Source organism: Giraffa tippelskirchi, chromosome 11, assembly GCF_054371585.1.
Source record: "Giraffa tippelskirchi isolate mGirTip1 chromosome 11, T2T-mGirTip1v1.2.pri, whole genome shotgun sequence".
Taxonomy (NCBI): domain Eukaryota; kingdom Metazoa; phylum Chordata; class Mammalia; order Artiodactyla; family Giraffidae; genus Giraffa; species Giraffa tippelskirchi.
The window spans coordinates 110356593-110372516 of record NC_137285.1 but is presented as its reverse complement, the minus strand read 5'-3'; the positions used below and the strand labels follow the sequence as shown (position 1 = coordinate 110372516).

The 15924-nt window shown below is 38.7% G+C and overlaps 1 protein-coding gene across 1 annotated transcript in view; it reads right to left on the bottom strand.

Annotated features, from left to right (window-relative positions):
• Positions 1-1608: 1608 nt before the first annotated feature.
• The window catches only part of LOC145526255 (uncharacterized), a 16657-nt gene continuing 2341 nt past the window's right edge, over positions 1609-15924 (bottom strand). The window contains exons 2-3 of the mRNA XM_081541554.1: positions 15066-15200; positions 1609-1694 (exon numbers count right to left, since the gene is read on the bottom strand). Coding sequence (XP_081397680.1) covers positions 15177-15200 — 24 coding nt within the window. The 3' untranslated portion in view covers positions 1609-1694; positions 15066-15176. The remainder of the gene's footprint in view (positions 1695-15065; positions 15201-15924) is intronic.

Below are 15924 nucleotides of genomic sequence, written 5' to 3'. Positions count from 1 at the left end.
TGGAGCTACCAGCAATTCACAAGATTCAAGGATATAAACACTTACTCTCTTTGTTTCCTTCAGACTTTGAAATATGGCAGTTTTTCTTCTTTGTTTCTTTTTTATTTTTAAGAAGAAACTGTTCTTCTGGCTCAGAAATTTAAAATAAGCTATGGTAACATCCTTTATATCTGGTCTTTTCCTGTTTAATCTCTTTTTTTTTTTCGCTTAACTATTTTGTTTTGCAGGAGGGGAAAGAAGTAGAGTTCTAAGAAAAGCTTTCATAACAGGTTCAAAAGTATAAAAGCCATTTCAAGCTCCAGACATTTGTAGCCTTTATTTCTATGGTCCTTGAAAGGGCTTTTTAAATGTTAACAGCTAGGACAGGACCAGTATCCTATACTGATTTTCCAGGCTTCATTTCCTTTGTAGTCTTAGGTTCTTCCCCACCCTTAATCCCCCAATAACCTCCACACTAGCTTCTTTTTTAAACAAAAACAATTGAAAAAAAGATTTCATTCATCGTGGTAATGTGTATAGACAGACCTCTAAGATCCCACACAGGGCGACCATCTCTGGGATACAGAGTATTAAAATACTTTTGCTTTAATTTCTTCTGCGTTTGGTGATTTTGTGTGCCTTCTTAATGCCCTTTCATTTTTAAAATAATGACATGGCACTTGCAAAGTTATTAGAACTAAAATAGCTAGCAGGAAGCTTTGTTAGTTCCCTCTCCTTAGAAATGCTGAAATACAATCTTTAAAAACTAAATGTCAAAAAAGTGCTCATTGATACACTCTTAAGTTTAAAAAAACAAAGATCTAAATTGTTTAAATCAATATGGAATACATTGTTATCTTATGTTAGAAAAAAATTAAATAAACACAAAATGAAACACCTTATTTCAGGGTCATAACAGTTATTATTTCTAGATGGCAAGATTACAAAAGTTTTTATTTTTTAATTTTCTTCTTGCTTATGAATATATTTTATCTTAAGTGTATATACATTGTTTGTAATAAGCAAAAATGTTACTTAGTTTAAATAATTATTGTTTTATTACTTTTCAGCACATCTTATGAGTATTTCTTTAAATTTCATATGCATATGTGCTTGTGAGTGTGTGTGTGCATGCTCAGTCGTGTCCAACTCTTTGCAACCACATAGACTGTAGCCCGCCAGGCTCCTCTGTCCATGGGATTTCCCGGGCAAGAATATTGGAGTGGGTTGCTATTTCCTGCTCCAGCGGTTCTTCCAGACCCAGAGATCAAACCTACATCTCTTGCATTGACAGGTGGATTCTTTACCACTGAGCCACCGGGAGCCCACATATATGCTTGTATTTATCTATTTATATGTACATTTTATAAGTATTTAAAAATCTTAGTGTATAATTTCCAAAATGGTAAAATCATGACTCATATAAACAACAATAACCATGAGTCAAAATGTTAAGTGTCAGGGATTTTATTTAACATGTTAATTAATGAGGAATCTAGCAAGAAGTGAAAATCTATTCATAATAGAATTTGACTTACAGAGATTTATATTCTCTACTGGAAAAAATTGTTCTTCATTGCCAAGAAGAGGAATCATTTACACTGCTATGGGCAGAAAACATTTGCATTGTTTTCTATTTTCTATTTTTTTTAATGAAAGCTTTTGTCTTCTATTTTCTACACTTTAACTTCTATCTCTTAAGAGCTGTAAAACAGCTGTAAAACAATAAAAGAGGACAAAAAATACACATTCAGTTAGAATCAGATAAACCCTCTAGTGCCCCTAAATACTCAGTATTCCCTTGAGCAGAAATTCAGTGATTTTTTTTCAAGATTTTGACAAATTTCCCTGATATATTTTACTAATTAGTAAACTGCAACACTTCATGGCAAATAGATGGGGAAACAATGGAAACAGTGAGAGATTTTATTTTCTTGGGATCCAAAATCACTGCAGATGGTGACTGCAGCCATGAAATTAAAAGATGCTTGCAACTTGGAAGAAAAGCTATGACCAACCTAGGAAGTGTATTAAAAAGCAGAGACATTACTTTGCCAACAAAGGTCTATCTAGTCAATGCTATGGTTTTTCCAGTAGTCATGTATGGATGTGAGAGTTGGACTGTAAAGAAGGCTGAGTGCTGAAGAACTGATGTTTTTGAACCGTGGTATTGGAGAAGACTCTTCAGAGTCCCTTTGGACTGCAGGGAGACCAAACCAGTCAATCCTAAAGGAAATCAGTCCTGAATATTCACTGGAAGGACTGATGCTAAAGCTGAAGCTCCAATACTTTAGCCACCTGATGCAAAGAGCTGACTCATTGGAAAAGACCCTGATGCTGGGAAAGATTGAAGGCGAGAGGAGAAGGGGATGACAGAGGATGAGATGGTTGGATGGCATCACCGACTCAGTGGACATGAGTTTGAGCAAGCTCTGGGAGATGGTGAAGGACAGGGAAGCCTGGAGTGCTATGGTCCATGAGGTCACAAAGAGTTGGACACAACTGAGCAACTGAACAACAACAACAACAAAAATGAATGACAACTATTACAAGTAAAATTTAAATTCCTTGAATTCTTTCTTATGCGTCCTCTAGAAATGCTTAGTAAAGTTTTCTGAATTTAATGTGTATATAACCAAGATATAGCACAAAGTATTTGCAGTAGTACACACTTTAGAAACTTCAGATCAGTCTAAGTGATAAAACATTAATAAATTATAAAACACCATAAAATACTGATATACAAAACAGAAAAAAATTGTAAAGAAATTACTAATTCAATATAAAATCATAATCACAAACACAATGTCCAGGGACTTTCCTGGTGGTCCAATGGTTAAGAATACATCTTCCAAAAAAAAAAAAAAAAAGAATACATCTTCCAATGCAGGAGATGCAGGTTCCATCCCTGGGCAGGAAACTAAGATCCCACATGTTGCAGGACAACTAAGCCCCCGTGCTGCAACTACTGAGCCCATGTACTTTGGAGTCCTTATGCCACAACTAGAGAAAAGTCCACATCAACTCTGTTTTTTCATCAGTAACTTTTCTAACATTGAGAAAATTTTACAGGAGAAAAATCTTAAAACTGAGAATACTCCATCTGTTGAATTAAATTTCCCTTCTCAACTAAAAAATGATTGTCATCATCTGAATATTACAATGAAACAACTAAGTCCAAATCACAGAAGCACAGTTTGATGAAGAAACTGAGACCCAAAAAATTTCAATGACACTCCAAGGTCACAATACTACTTAGAAATTAAAAAATACTTGCTATTATAAAAATATAATTCACAGTACTCCTACCTTACATAAAAAATAAAATATCATAAACATAAAACTATTTTATTACTAGACACAGCAATGAATGAATTAACTACTAGACACATGAACATTGAAGGAATACTTGATTTTTTTAAAATTGCCTTCAAAGAGAACAATTCTTTCTTGGAACTAAGTATCCCAAATTTGTAAGAAATTGATTAGTTGCAAGTTTTCATTCAATAAATGTGTGACTTAACTATACATAAAGCAGCATAACAGGTGATTAAGAACCTAAACACTAGAGCCAGAGCAAACCATCAGCTCTGCTATTCTTCAGTTCAATACAGTTCAGTTACTCAGTTGTGTCCGACTCTTTGCGACCCCATGGAATGCAGCATGCCAGGCCTCCCTGTCCCTCACTAACTCTCAGAGTTTACTCAAATTCATGTCCATTGAGTCAGTGATGCCATCCAACCATTTCGTCCTCTGTCGTCCCCTTCTCCTCCTGGCTTCAATCTTTCCCAGCATCAGGGTCTTTTCCAACGAGTCAGTTCTTCACATCACATGGCCAAAGTATTGGAGTTTCAGCTTCAACATCAGTCCTTCCAATGAATATTCAGGACTGATTTTCTTTAGGATGGACTGGATCTCCTTGCAGTCAAAGGGACTCTCAAGAGTCTTCAACACCACAGTTCAAAAGCAACAATTTTTTGGCGCTCAGCTTTCTTTATTATTCAACTCTCACATCCAAACATGACTACCCAGGTTTAACGTCGGCCGGGCCGTGAGCGTTTCCTGGAGCAGTTCTGCCTACAGGAGCAGCGTTAAGAAATTTGAAATTATCTTTGCCAGCATCTGACACTGCCTCGTCCGCCATTCTTGAAACAAACAAACAAACAAACATGACTACTCAAAAAACCATAGCTTTGACTAGACAGACCTTTGTTGGCAAAGTAATGTCTCTGCTTTTTAAAATGCTGTCTAGGTTGGTCATAACTTTTCTTTCAACATGCAAGCGTCTTTTAATTTTATGGCTTCAGTCTCCATCTGCAGTGATTTTGGAGCCCAAAAATATAAAGTCTGCTATTGTTTCCACTGTTTCCCCATCTATTCGCCGAGAAGTAATAGGAACAGATGCCATGATCTTAGTTTTATGAATGCTGAGTTTTAAGCCAACATTTTCACTGTCCTCTTTCACTTTCATCAAGAGGCTCTTTAGTTCTTCTTCACTTTCTACCTGAAGGGTGGTGTCATCTGCATATCTGAGGTTATTGATATTTCTCCCAGCAATCTTGATTCCAGCTTGTGTCTCATCCTGTCCAACGTTTCTCATGATGTACTCTGCATATAAGTTAAATAAGCATGGTGACAATATACAACCCTGATGTACTCCTTTCCCTATTTGGAATCAGTCTGTTGTTCCATGTCCAGTTCTAACTGTTGCTTCCTGATCTGCATAAAGATTTCTCAGGAGGCAGGTCAGGTAGTCTGGTATTCCCATCTCTTTAAGAATTTTCCACAGTTTGTTGTGATCCACACAGTCAAAGGCTTTGGCATAGTCAATAATGCAGAAGTAGATGTTTTTCTGGAACTCTCTTGCTTTTTCGATGATCCAACAGATGTTGTCAATTTGATCTCTAGTTCCTCTGCCTTTTCTAAATCCAGCTTGAACATCTGGAAGTTCACAGTTCACATACTGTTGAAGCCTGGCTTGGAGAATTTTGAGCATTACTTTACTAGAGTGTGAGATGAGTACAATTGTGCAGTAGTTTGAGCATTCTTTGGCATTGCCTTTCTTTGGGATTGGAATGAAAATTGACCTTTTCCAGTCCTGTGGCCACTGCTGAGATTTCCAAATTTGTTGGCATATTGAGTGCAGCACTTTCACAGCATCATCTTTTAGGATTTGAAATAGCTCAACTGGAATTCCATCACCTCCATTAGTCTTGTTTGCAGTGATGCTTCCTAAGGCCCACTTGAGTTCACATTCCAGGATGTCTGGCTCTAGGTGAGTGATCACACCATTGTAATTATCTGGGTCATGAAGATCCTTTTTGTATAGTTCTTCTGTGTATTCTTGCCATCTCTTCTTAATATCTTCTGCTTCTGTTAGATCCACACCATTTCTGTCCATTATTGTGCCCATCTCTGCATGAAATGTTCCCTTGGTATCTCTAATTTTCTTGAAGAGATCTCTAGTCTTTCCCATTCTATTGTTTTCCTCTATCTCTTTGCATTGATCACCAAGGGAGGCTTTCTTATCTCGCCTTGCTATTTTTTGGAACTGTGCATTCAAATGGGTATATCTTTCCTTTTCTCTTTTGCCTTTAGTTTCCCTTCTTTTCTCAGCTATTTGTAAGGCCTCCTCAGAAAACCATTTTGCCTCTCTTTTTCTTGGGGGTGGTCTGGATTCCTGTCTCCTGTACAATGTCACGAACCTCCGTCCATAGTTCTGCAGGCACTCTATCAGATCTAATCCCTTGAAACTATGTCTCACTTCCATTGTATAATCGTAAGAGATTTGATTTAGGTCATACGTGAATGGTCTAGTGGTTTTCCCTACTTTCTTCAGTTTAAGTCTGAATTTGGCAATAAGGAGTTCATGATTTGAGCCACAGTCAGCTCCTGGTCTTGTTTTTGCGGACTGTGTAGAGCTTCTCCATCTTTGGCTGCAAAGAATGTAATCAATCTGATTTCGGTATTGACCATTTGATGATGTCTATGTGTAGAGTCTTCTCTTGTGGTGTTGGAAGAGGGTGCTTGCTATGATCAGTGTGCTCTCTTGGCAAAACTCTTTTAGCCTTTGCCCTGCTTCATTCTGTACTCCAAGGCCAAATTTACCTGTTACTCCAGGTATTTCTTCACTTCCTACTTTTGCATTCCAGTCCCTCCAAAAAGGACATCTTTTTGGGGTGTTGGTTATAGAAGGTCTTGTAGGTCTTCATAGAACCGTTCAACTTCAGTTTCTTCGGCATTACTGGTTGGGGCATAGACTTGGATTACTGTGATACTGAATGGTTTGCCTTGGAAACAAACAGAGATCATTCTGTCGTTTTTGAGATTGCATCCAAGGACTGCATTTCAGACTCCTTTGTTGACTATGATGGTTACTCCATTTCTTCTAAGGGATTCTTGTTCACAGTAGCAGATACAATGGTCATCTGAGTTAAATTCACCTATTCCAGTCCATTTTAGTTTGCCGATTCCTAAAACGTCGATGTTCACTCTTGCTATCTCCTGTTTGACCACTCCCAATTTGCCTTGATTCATGGACCTAACATTCCAGGTTCTTATGCAATATTGCTCTTTACAGCATCATACTTTACTTCCATCACCAGTCACATCCACAACTGGATGTTGTCTTTGCTTTGGCTCCATCTCTTCATTCTTCCCGGAATTATTTCTCCACTGATCTCTAGTAGCATATTGGGCACTTACCGACCTGAGGAGTTCATCTTTCAGTGTCCTATCTTTTTGCCTTTTCATACTGTTCACGGTGTTCTCAAGGCAAGAATACTAAGTGGTTTGCCATTCCCTCCTCCATTGGACCACGTTTTGTCAGAACTCTCCACCATGACCTGTCTGTCTTGGGTGACCCTACACAGCATGGCTCATAGTTTCATTGAGTTAGACAAGGCTGTGGTCCATGTGATCAGATTGGTTAGTTTTCTGTGATTGTGGTTTTGAGTCTGTTTGCCCTCTGATGAGTCTCCCCTGGTGGTTCAGACGGTAAAAGCGTCTGCCTACAATGTGGGAGACCTGGGTTCAATCATTGGGTTGGGAAGATCCCCTGGAGAAGGAAATGGCAAGCCCCTCCAGTACTCTTGTCTGGAAAATCCCATGGACGGAGGATCCTGGTAGCCTACAGTCCATGGGGTCATAAAGAGTCCGACGCTGCTGAGGGATTTCACTTTGCTTTTTCACTTTGCCCTCTGATGGAGAAGGATAAGAGGCTTATGGAAGCTTCCTGATGGGAGAGAGTGACTGAGGGGGAAACTGGGTCTTGTTCTGATGGGAGGGCCATCCTCAGTAAGTCTTTAATCTAATTTTCTGTTGATGGGTGGAGCTGTGTTCCCTCCCTGTTTTTTCCTGGGGCCAAACTATGGTGGAGGTAATGAAGATAATGGAGACCTCTTTGCCCCCAACCCTGCAGCAGGGCACTGCAGACCCATGCCTCCACTGGAGACTCCTGTACACTCACAGGCAAGTCTGAGTCACTGCTCCTTTCTCCTGGGTCCTGGTGCACACAAAGTTCTGTTTGTGCCCTCCAAGAGTCTGTTTCCCCAGTCTTGTGTAAGTTCTGGCAGCTCTCTGGTGGGGTTAATGGCGACCTCCTCCAAGAGGGCTTATGTCATACCCAGGTCTGCTGCACCCATAGCCCCTGCCCCTGCAGTAGTCCACTGCTGACCCATACCTCCACAGGAGACACTCAAATACAGTTCTGTCTCAGTCTCTGTGGGGTCTCTGGATCCTGGTGCACATAAGGTTTGTTTGAGCCCTCTGAGGGTCTCTGGTGGGTATGAGGTTTGATTCTAAATGCGATTTTGCCCCTCCTACCATCTTGCTGGGGCTTCTCTGCCCTTGGACGTGGGGTATCTCCTCACAGACGCTCCAGCACCACGCAGCTGCCACTCCAGCTGGAGTGGGTAGTCTTTCCCTTCTCCAGTGGAACTTCCCAACCCAGGGATAGAACCCAGGTCACCCACATTGCAGGCAGATTCTTTACCAACTGAGCCACAAGGGAAGCCCCTGCTATTTTTAGATATGTGATTTTGAACATGTTACTAACCTTTATAGGTCTTAATATCCTTGTCTAGTTACTTAATCTGTGTGTGCCTCAATTCCCTCACCTGTAAAATGATATATTAACTAACACATATGAAACACTTAAGGAAGAAACTGAGGACAAAGAAAGCATTACCAACATGTTTGTCAAATCACTGGTTCTAAAAATGTAGTCCTCAGACCAGCAGCATACAAAAAGTTGCTACAAAATCTTCTGACACATCACAGTCTTACTGATTCAGAAACTCAGGTAGGGCCCAACAATATAAACTTTCACAAAAAATCTTCCAGGTGATTCCAATGCACACTGAAGTTTGAGAGCTATTGGTACAAATTAATAAGATATTATCTCTTTGTTTCTGTACATTAATATAAACTTCTTTAGTATACACAGCCCTTAGTATACTTGGTGTTTTGCACCAAATATAAAGACATCATCTTTTACTGCAAAACAACTAAAAGATTTGGTTTCAGAACTGAAAGTAACTTCATATCCACTAGGATAGCCATAATGAAAAAAAGAAAAACACATAATAACAAGTATTGGCCAGGCTGTGGAGAAATTGGACCCTTCAAACATGGCTGGTGAGAATGTAAAATGGTTCAGTCACTTTGGAAAACAATCTGACAATTCTTCAAAAAGATAACCACTGAGGAACCTCATGACACAGCAATTTCTCTCCTAGACATAAACACATGAGAACGAAAACATGTTCACACAAAAACTTGCACATAAATGTTCAAAACAGCATTATTCACAATAACCAAATAACGGAACAATCCAAATGCATGTGAAGTGATGAATGAATACACAAAATATGGTATATCCACATGATGGAATCTTATTCTACTATAAAAAGGAATAAAAGCATTGATACACGCTACACTATGAATGAACCTTGAAAACATTATGCTAAGTCAAACCAACCCCCAAAGACCACGTATTGTATGATTCCATTTATATGAAATAGGCAAATCTACAGATTCAGAAAGTAGATTAGTGGTTGCCTAGGGGGAACTGGGAGGAAAAACTGCTAATGCATTCATGGTTTCTTTTGGGAATGATAAAATTGACTGTGGTGATAACTGCACAACTCTGTGACTATTATATTAAAAAATAATTGTATACTTTATGAACGAAAAATGTATACTTTATTATGTGAATTAAGTGGTATGTGAATTATATCTCAATAAATCTGCTATGTAAAGAGCCTAAGGCATATGCTGAAATATTATTGATAGAAAATATTTGTAATATAAAAATTGATGCAATAACAAAAATTTGTACTTAAATTCTAAATTATATTATTCTGAAAGTGAACAAGGGAAGAACAAGGTGAAAGGGAAGGTGCTAAGTTCTTCATACATCTAACAGAAGTCAGGAGACATTGAGATAGTTTTAATCTTGATTGGAGCAGAAACTAAAATATAACCATTAATAATACTGAAAATAAAATGTATATCCTCCAAATCAAAAGAAAAAAGAAATGAGAAGTGATTACACTTGGATGTTAACTAGTTACCTCACAACTATGGCTCTATGAGTGATTTTTATTTCCTCTTTGATGTGTGTGTGTGCTCACTTGCTGATTCCTTGCAATCCTATGGACTGTTGCCTGCCAGGCTCCTCTGTCCATAGGATTTTGCAGCCAAGAATACTAGAGTGGATTGCCGTTTCCTCCTGCAGGGGATCTTCCTGACCCAGAGGTGGAACCCACATCTCCTGCACTGGCTGGCAAATTCTTTACCACTGAGCCATCTGGGGATATCCAAGCCAGAAATGAGAAGGGATTACACTTGGATGCTAACTAGTTATTAATTACCTCACAACTATGGCACTATGAGGGATTTTTATTCCCTCTTTATTTTCCATATTTTCTACAAAGGGTTGTTTTATCTTTGTGTAAGCCTGCTTACCTTTGTGACCTTAACTTTTTAAAATCCAATTTCATTTACTTATATATTCATTTACAGTTAATTTAAATATGTGAATAGATTCAAATAATTTAAAATTCAAAAGATACAGAAAGTATGGTGAAAAGACTCGCTGTTACCAGTGTACTCAGTCCCCCAGCCACCACCACAAGCATGGAGGCCACAAACATTATCAGTTACTTCCTGGTATCTTTGTGAAAATATTAGATGCATATATATTAATTCTTTTCTGTCTTTTTAATACAAATACAGTGTAACATACACATTGTTCCATACCTTCCTGCTTTTATTCAACAATGTGTCTTACAGATTGTCTCATATTAGTATGTGTAGAGCTTCTTCTTTCTTTTTAATGGATACATGGTAGTCCATTGTATGCATTACCATAATTTATTTAGCCTCATATATGCATACTACTTTTATAATTGGCAAGAACAGCAAAGAGATTATGGAGGAAAAACTGTCTTTTAATCTCAGGCTCTTCTTCCTCATTCTACTCTGAAGTATTCTTTTTTTTCCCCCTTTTCCAAGTACCTCTCTTCTATATGTTCACTGGGCAAATGCAATCATTCTCCGTTTGCCCATCATCTCTAGATGGGTGATTTCCAAATTATAGCTCTCTCCTAACTTTGAAGCCCATATTTCTAACTGTCTACTAGACAACTTCACTTGGTATCCATCTAATACTTTAAATTTAACACATCTAAAATTAAAAGCTCATCACATAAACCTGCTTCCCTCTGGCAACATCCATATATAAATACCACAAAAATGTATTGAGTCATGGTTTATCTACAAGGCATGGTGCTAAGCTTAGATCCTATCCAAAAGAATCTTACAGTCTAGAACAGCCAGTAAGACATGTATCTATATTTATACCTCTATGATAGCACATATATTTTTGCTATAAATAGTGATGACAGATTAATCAAGATAAATAAAAGGTAGTGGCTCAGGGATAAAGAATCCACCTGCAGTGCAGGGGAATCAGGAGATAAAAGTTCGATGCCTGGGTTGGGAAGATCCCCTGGAACCCACTCTACTATTCTTGCCGGGAAAATCCCATGGACAGAGGAGCCTGACAGGATACGGTCCATGGGGTCGCAAAAAATCAGACACAGTTGAAGTGACTAAGCACACAGCATCAGTACAAAATAGTATTGGAACAGATGATAGAGGTCAGAAAACAGACCCAAATTTGGCCTTGGAGTACAGAATGAAGCAGGGCAAAGGCTAAAAGAGTTTTGCCAAGAGAATGCACTGGTCATAGCAAACACCCTCTTCCAACAACACAAGAGAAGACTCTACACATGGACATCACCAGATGGTCAACACTGAAATCAGATTGATTATATTCTTTGCAGCCAAAGATGGAGAAGCTCTATACAGTCAGCAAAAACAAGACCAGGAGCAGACTGTGGCTCAGATCATGAACTCCTTATTGCCAAATTCAGACTTAAATTGAAGAAAGTAGGGAAAACCACTAGACCATTCAGGTATGACCTAAATCAAATCCTTTATGATTATACAGTGGAAGTGACAAATAGATTTAAGGGACTAGATCTGATAGACAGAGTGCCTGATGAACTATGGACCGAGGTTCATGACATTGTACAGGAGATAGGGATCAGGACCATCCCCATGGAAAAGAAATGCATAAAAGCAAAATGGCTGTCTGAGGAGGCCTTACAGATAGCTTGGAAGAGAAGAGAAGCGAAAAGCAAAGGAGAAAAGGAAAGATATTCCCATCTGAAAGCAGAGTTCCAAAGAATAGCAAGGAGAGATAAGAAAGCCTTCCTCAGCGATCAGTGCAAAGAAATAGAGGAAAACAACAGAATGGGAAAGACTAGAGATCTCTTCAAGAAAATTAGAGATACCAAGGGAATATTTCATGCAAAGATGGGCTCGATAAAGGACAGAAATGGTATGGACCTAACAGAAGCAGAAGATATTAAGAAGAGGTGGCAAGAATACACAGAACTGTACAAAAAAGATCTTCATGACCCAGATAATCACAATGATGTGATGACTCACCTAGAGCCAGACATCCTGGAATGTGAACTCAAGTGGGCCTTAGAAAGCATCACTATGAACAAAGCTAGTGAAGGTGATGGAATTCTAGTTGAGCTATTTCAAATCCTAAAAGATGATGCTGTGAAAGTGCTGCACTCAATATGCCAGCAAATCTGGAAATCTCAGCAGTGGCCACAGGACTGGAAAAGGTCAATTTTCATTCCAATCCCAAAGAAAGGCAATGCCAAAGAATGCTCAAACTACCACACAATTGCACTCATCTCACACGCTAGTAAAATAATGCTCAGAATTCTCCAATCCAGGCTTCAGCAATACGTGAACCGTGAACTTTCAGATGTTCAAGCTGGATTTAGAAAAGGCAGAGGAACCAGAGATCAAATTGCCAATATCCGCTGGATCATCGAAAAAGCAAGAGAGTTCCAGAAAAACATCTATTTCTGCTTTATTGACTATGCCAAAGCCTTTGACTGTGTGGATCACAATAAACTGTGGAAAATTCTGAAAGAGAAAGGAATACCAGACCATCTGACCTGCCTTCTGAGAAATCTTTATGCAGGTCAGGAAGCAACAGTTAGGACTGAACATGGAACAACAGACTGGTTCCAAATAGGAAAAGGAGTACGTCAAGGCTGTATATTGTCACCATGCTTATTTAACTTATATGCAGAGTACATCATGAGAAACGCTGGGCTGGAAGAAACGCAAGCTGGAATCAAGATTGCTGGGAGAAATATCAACACCTCAGATACGCAGATGACACCACCCTTACGGCAGAAAGTGAAGAAGAACTAAAGAGCCTCTTGATGAAAGTGAAAGAGGAGAGTGAAAAAGTTGGCTTAAAGCTCAACGTTCAGAAAACTAAGATCATGGCATCTGGCCCATCACTTCATGGGAAATAGATGGGGAAACAGTGGAAACAGTGTCAAACTTTATTTTGGGGGGCTCCAAAATCACTGCTGATGGTGACTGCAGCCATGAAATTAAAAGACGCTTACTCCTTGGAAGGAAGGTTATGACCAACCTAGATAGCATATTTAAAAGCAGAGACATTACTTTGCCAACAAAGGTCTGTCTAGTCAAGGCTATGGTTTTTCCAGTGGTCATGTATGGATGTGAGAGTTGGACGGTGAAGAAAGCTGAGTGCTGAAGAATTTATGCTTTTGAACTGTGGTGTTGGAGAAGACTCTTGAGAGTCCCTTGGACTTCAAGAAGATCCAACCAGTCCATCCTAAAGGAGATCAGTCCTGGGTGTTCATTGGAAGGACTGATGTTGAAGCTGAAACTCCAATACTTTGGCCACCTCATGCGAAGAGTTGACTCATTGAAAAAGACCCTAATGCTGGGAAGGATTGGGGGCAGGAGGAGAAGGGGACGACAGAGGATGAGATGGTTAGATGGCATCACCGACTCTATGGACGTGGGTTTGGATAAGCTCCGGGAGTTGGTGATGGACAGGGAGGCCTGGTGTGCTGCGATTCATGGGGTCGCAAAGAGTTGGACACGACTGAGCGACTAAACTGAACTGAATTATAGGCTTAAGTATATGAACTTAAAATCTGTATAAAATGGGAAGCTTCAGAATTATTTTGAGTGGGGGAGTCTCTACATTCCATTTTCAGAAGATAGATCTGGCTGTAATGTAGGAAAAGGATTTAACTGGGGACCTATTCAAGTATGGGAGAACGTATCTATTAAACAGACGATGGGAACCTGAATAGACCTATGTTAAGACATTAATCAGGTCGTCTTTGATCAGCCTACCGAGTTTTCTCTCAGAATATGATACTTTCAGGCTTCTCAGGTTTCATTCACATAGGACACTAACTATTCCCAAATACACGCTCCACCCTGCTCCACTGTTTTCCAAGGCCGAGCTCAGAAACTTTGAGGAAAGAATTTCCCCCATTTCCCTCAGCTAAAAATGAAATGCTTCCAGAGCATTTTATCTGTAACTTACTGGTGCTGCTTAATCATTCCCCCCCCACCACCAACAAGCTGTAAACTCCTTTAGGTAAGGGATTACTCATTATTTATTCTGGTTTTCCAGAAATTTAGTACACTGCCTGACACATACTAAGCTGCTGCTGCTACTGCTGCTAAGTCACTTCAGTCATGTCTGACTCTGTGCGACCCCAGAGACAGCCGCCCACCAGGCTCCCCTGTCCTTGGGATTCTCCAGGCAAGAACACTGGAGTGGGTTGCCGTTTCCTTCTCCAATGCATGAAAGTGAAAAGTGAAAGTGAAGTCGCTCAGTCGTGTCTGAGTCCTACATACTAAGCACCCTATATCAATTGTTGAATTATACCGGCACAGTCGGAAGTGTATGGGTTTTGGGAGTTAGACTTAAGGACTCAATCACAGCTTAGCCACTCACTCATTGGCTATATGATTATGAGCAGATATTTAACTTTTCTTATCTATAAGACAAAACTTCTTGCAAATTGTTGTGAAGCTTTGAGAACAGTACCTACCGAAGTATACAGTGCATAATGGCTATTCAATGAATAATAGTTAAAATAATGGCTCCAGGAATCTTTTTTTTTTTTAGTCTCAGGTAAAAGAGCAGATCTCTTGTATTTTTATTTACATTGTTAACTATGCTCAGTTATGACTCCTCTTTCTTGAGGGATATCAATGTATGCACTCAACAAACATTTTTGAATGCTACTACATGTTAAGCATTGAGTATATAAAAACAAGGAAAGCATGGTCTCTATAATTAGGACAATTATTTCAAAATCCTTTTAGTAACAGGGTCTCCTCTCCTTGTCTTTACTAACCAAGAAAGAAGGACATTGCAGAGTTTCTGGGCCTTATATGAAATGTCACTCTGTTGCATTGTATAATTTCATATTTCCTATATTTATTCAAAAAAACTTACTAACTATCCTGTGGCAGGCATTGTGCTAGAAGATACAGAAACAAAAAAAATATAGAACACTCTCAGTCTTGAAGAAGGTATTTCAGAGCATCTTCTTCTTGTTTTTAAAAACAAGGAAAAATAGTATTACTAAGTTTTTCTACCACATATGCATTTCTATTACACTGCATAATTTCATCCTTACCTATAGCCTTCTGTAGATGAAACTGAGTAGAATCTGATAAAATGATGCAGTCTTTATTATCTCCTATGTTATCTTTTGGCTTTTAATCTTGTTTTATGGTAACTTGAAGATTTAGCCATCCATGTACCAACAATTCTGGGGATGAAATAAAAGACATGTCAGTAGATCATTAACCTTTTCTGGACTTTCACCAACCTTACTGATAGTTCTTTTTTACTTCAGAATTCTTTTAGCAATCTAAGTTACCGACTCAGCCATCCTATTTACTAATAACAAAACAAAAGGTTTTAAATTATATATACTACAGTCTGTTAAAACCTTTGAGTGTGAACTGTAGCCCATCCTAGAAAATTCTCTAATTTAATTGTATTTCATTGTAGTTAAACTTATAAACACTTTATAGAATCACAGAGTTAGACAAAATGTTATAAATAATTTCATAGTTAGGAGCAAGCAACCACTTTCCCAAAATACCTTTCCTCCTCTTGAGTTTACTCTTCTCCTTGATATAAGGTTTAATTTTACCATAGAACTAACTGATAAAGATGCCCTTGCTTGGTTATAAAATAGATGTCACACAGTTAGATTTTTAAAAATATTTCCTAATTAGTATTGTTACTCCTTTGCTTCCAAAATGGAGTAAAATTTGAATACGAGACTGCATAAATTAAAGAACTGTCTTCTACTAGTCACAGTTTTATAAAATGTTCAGTGATCATCAGAAATTTAGGAAAGTAATAGGACCACACAGGCAGTCAAATTAGAGTAATTGCTGAGTTCAGAAGCTAATAGTTAAGCATCTTCATAGGCTGCGCTCAATACCAAAATGCACTTTCAGTCTGTATTGTCTGTACAGATC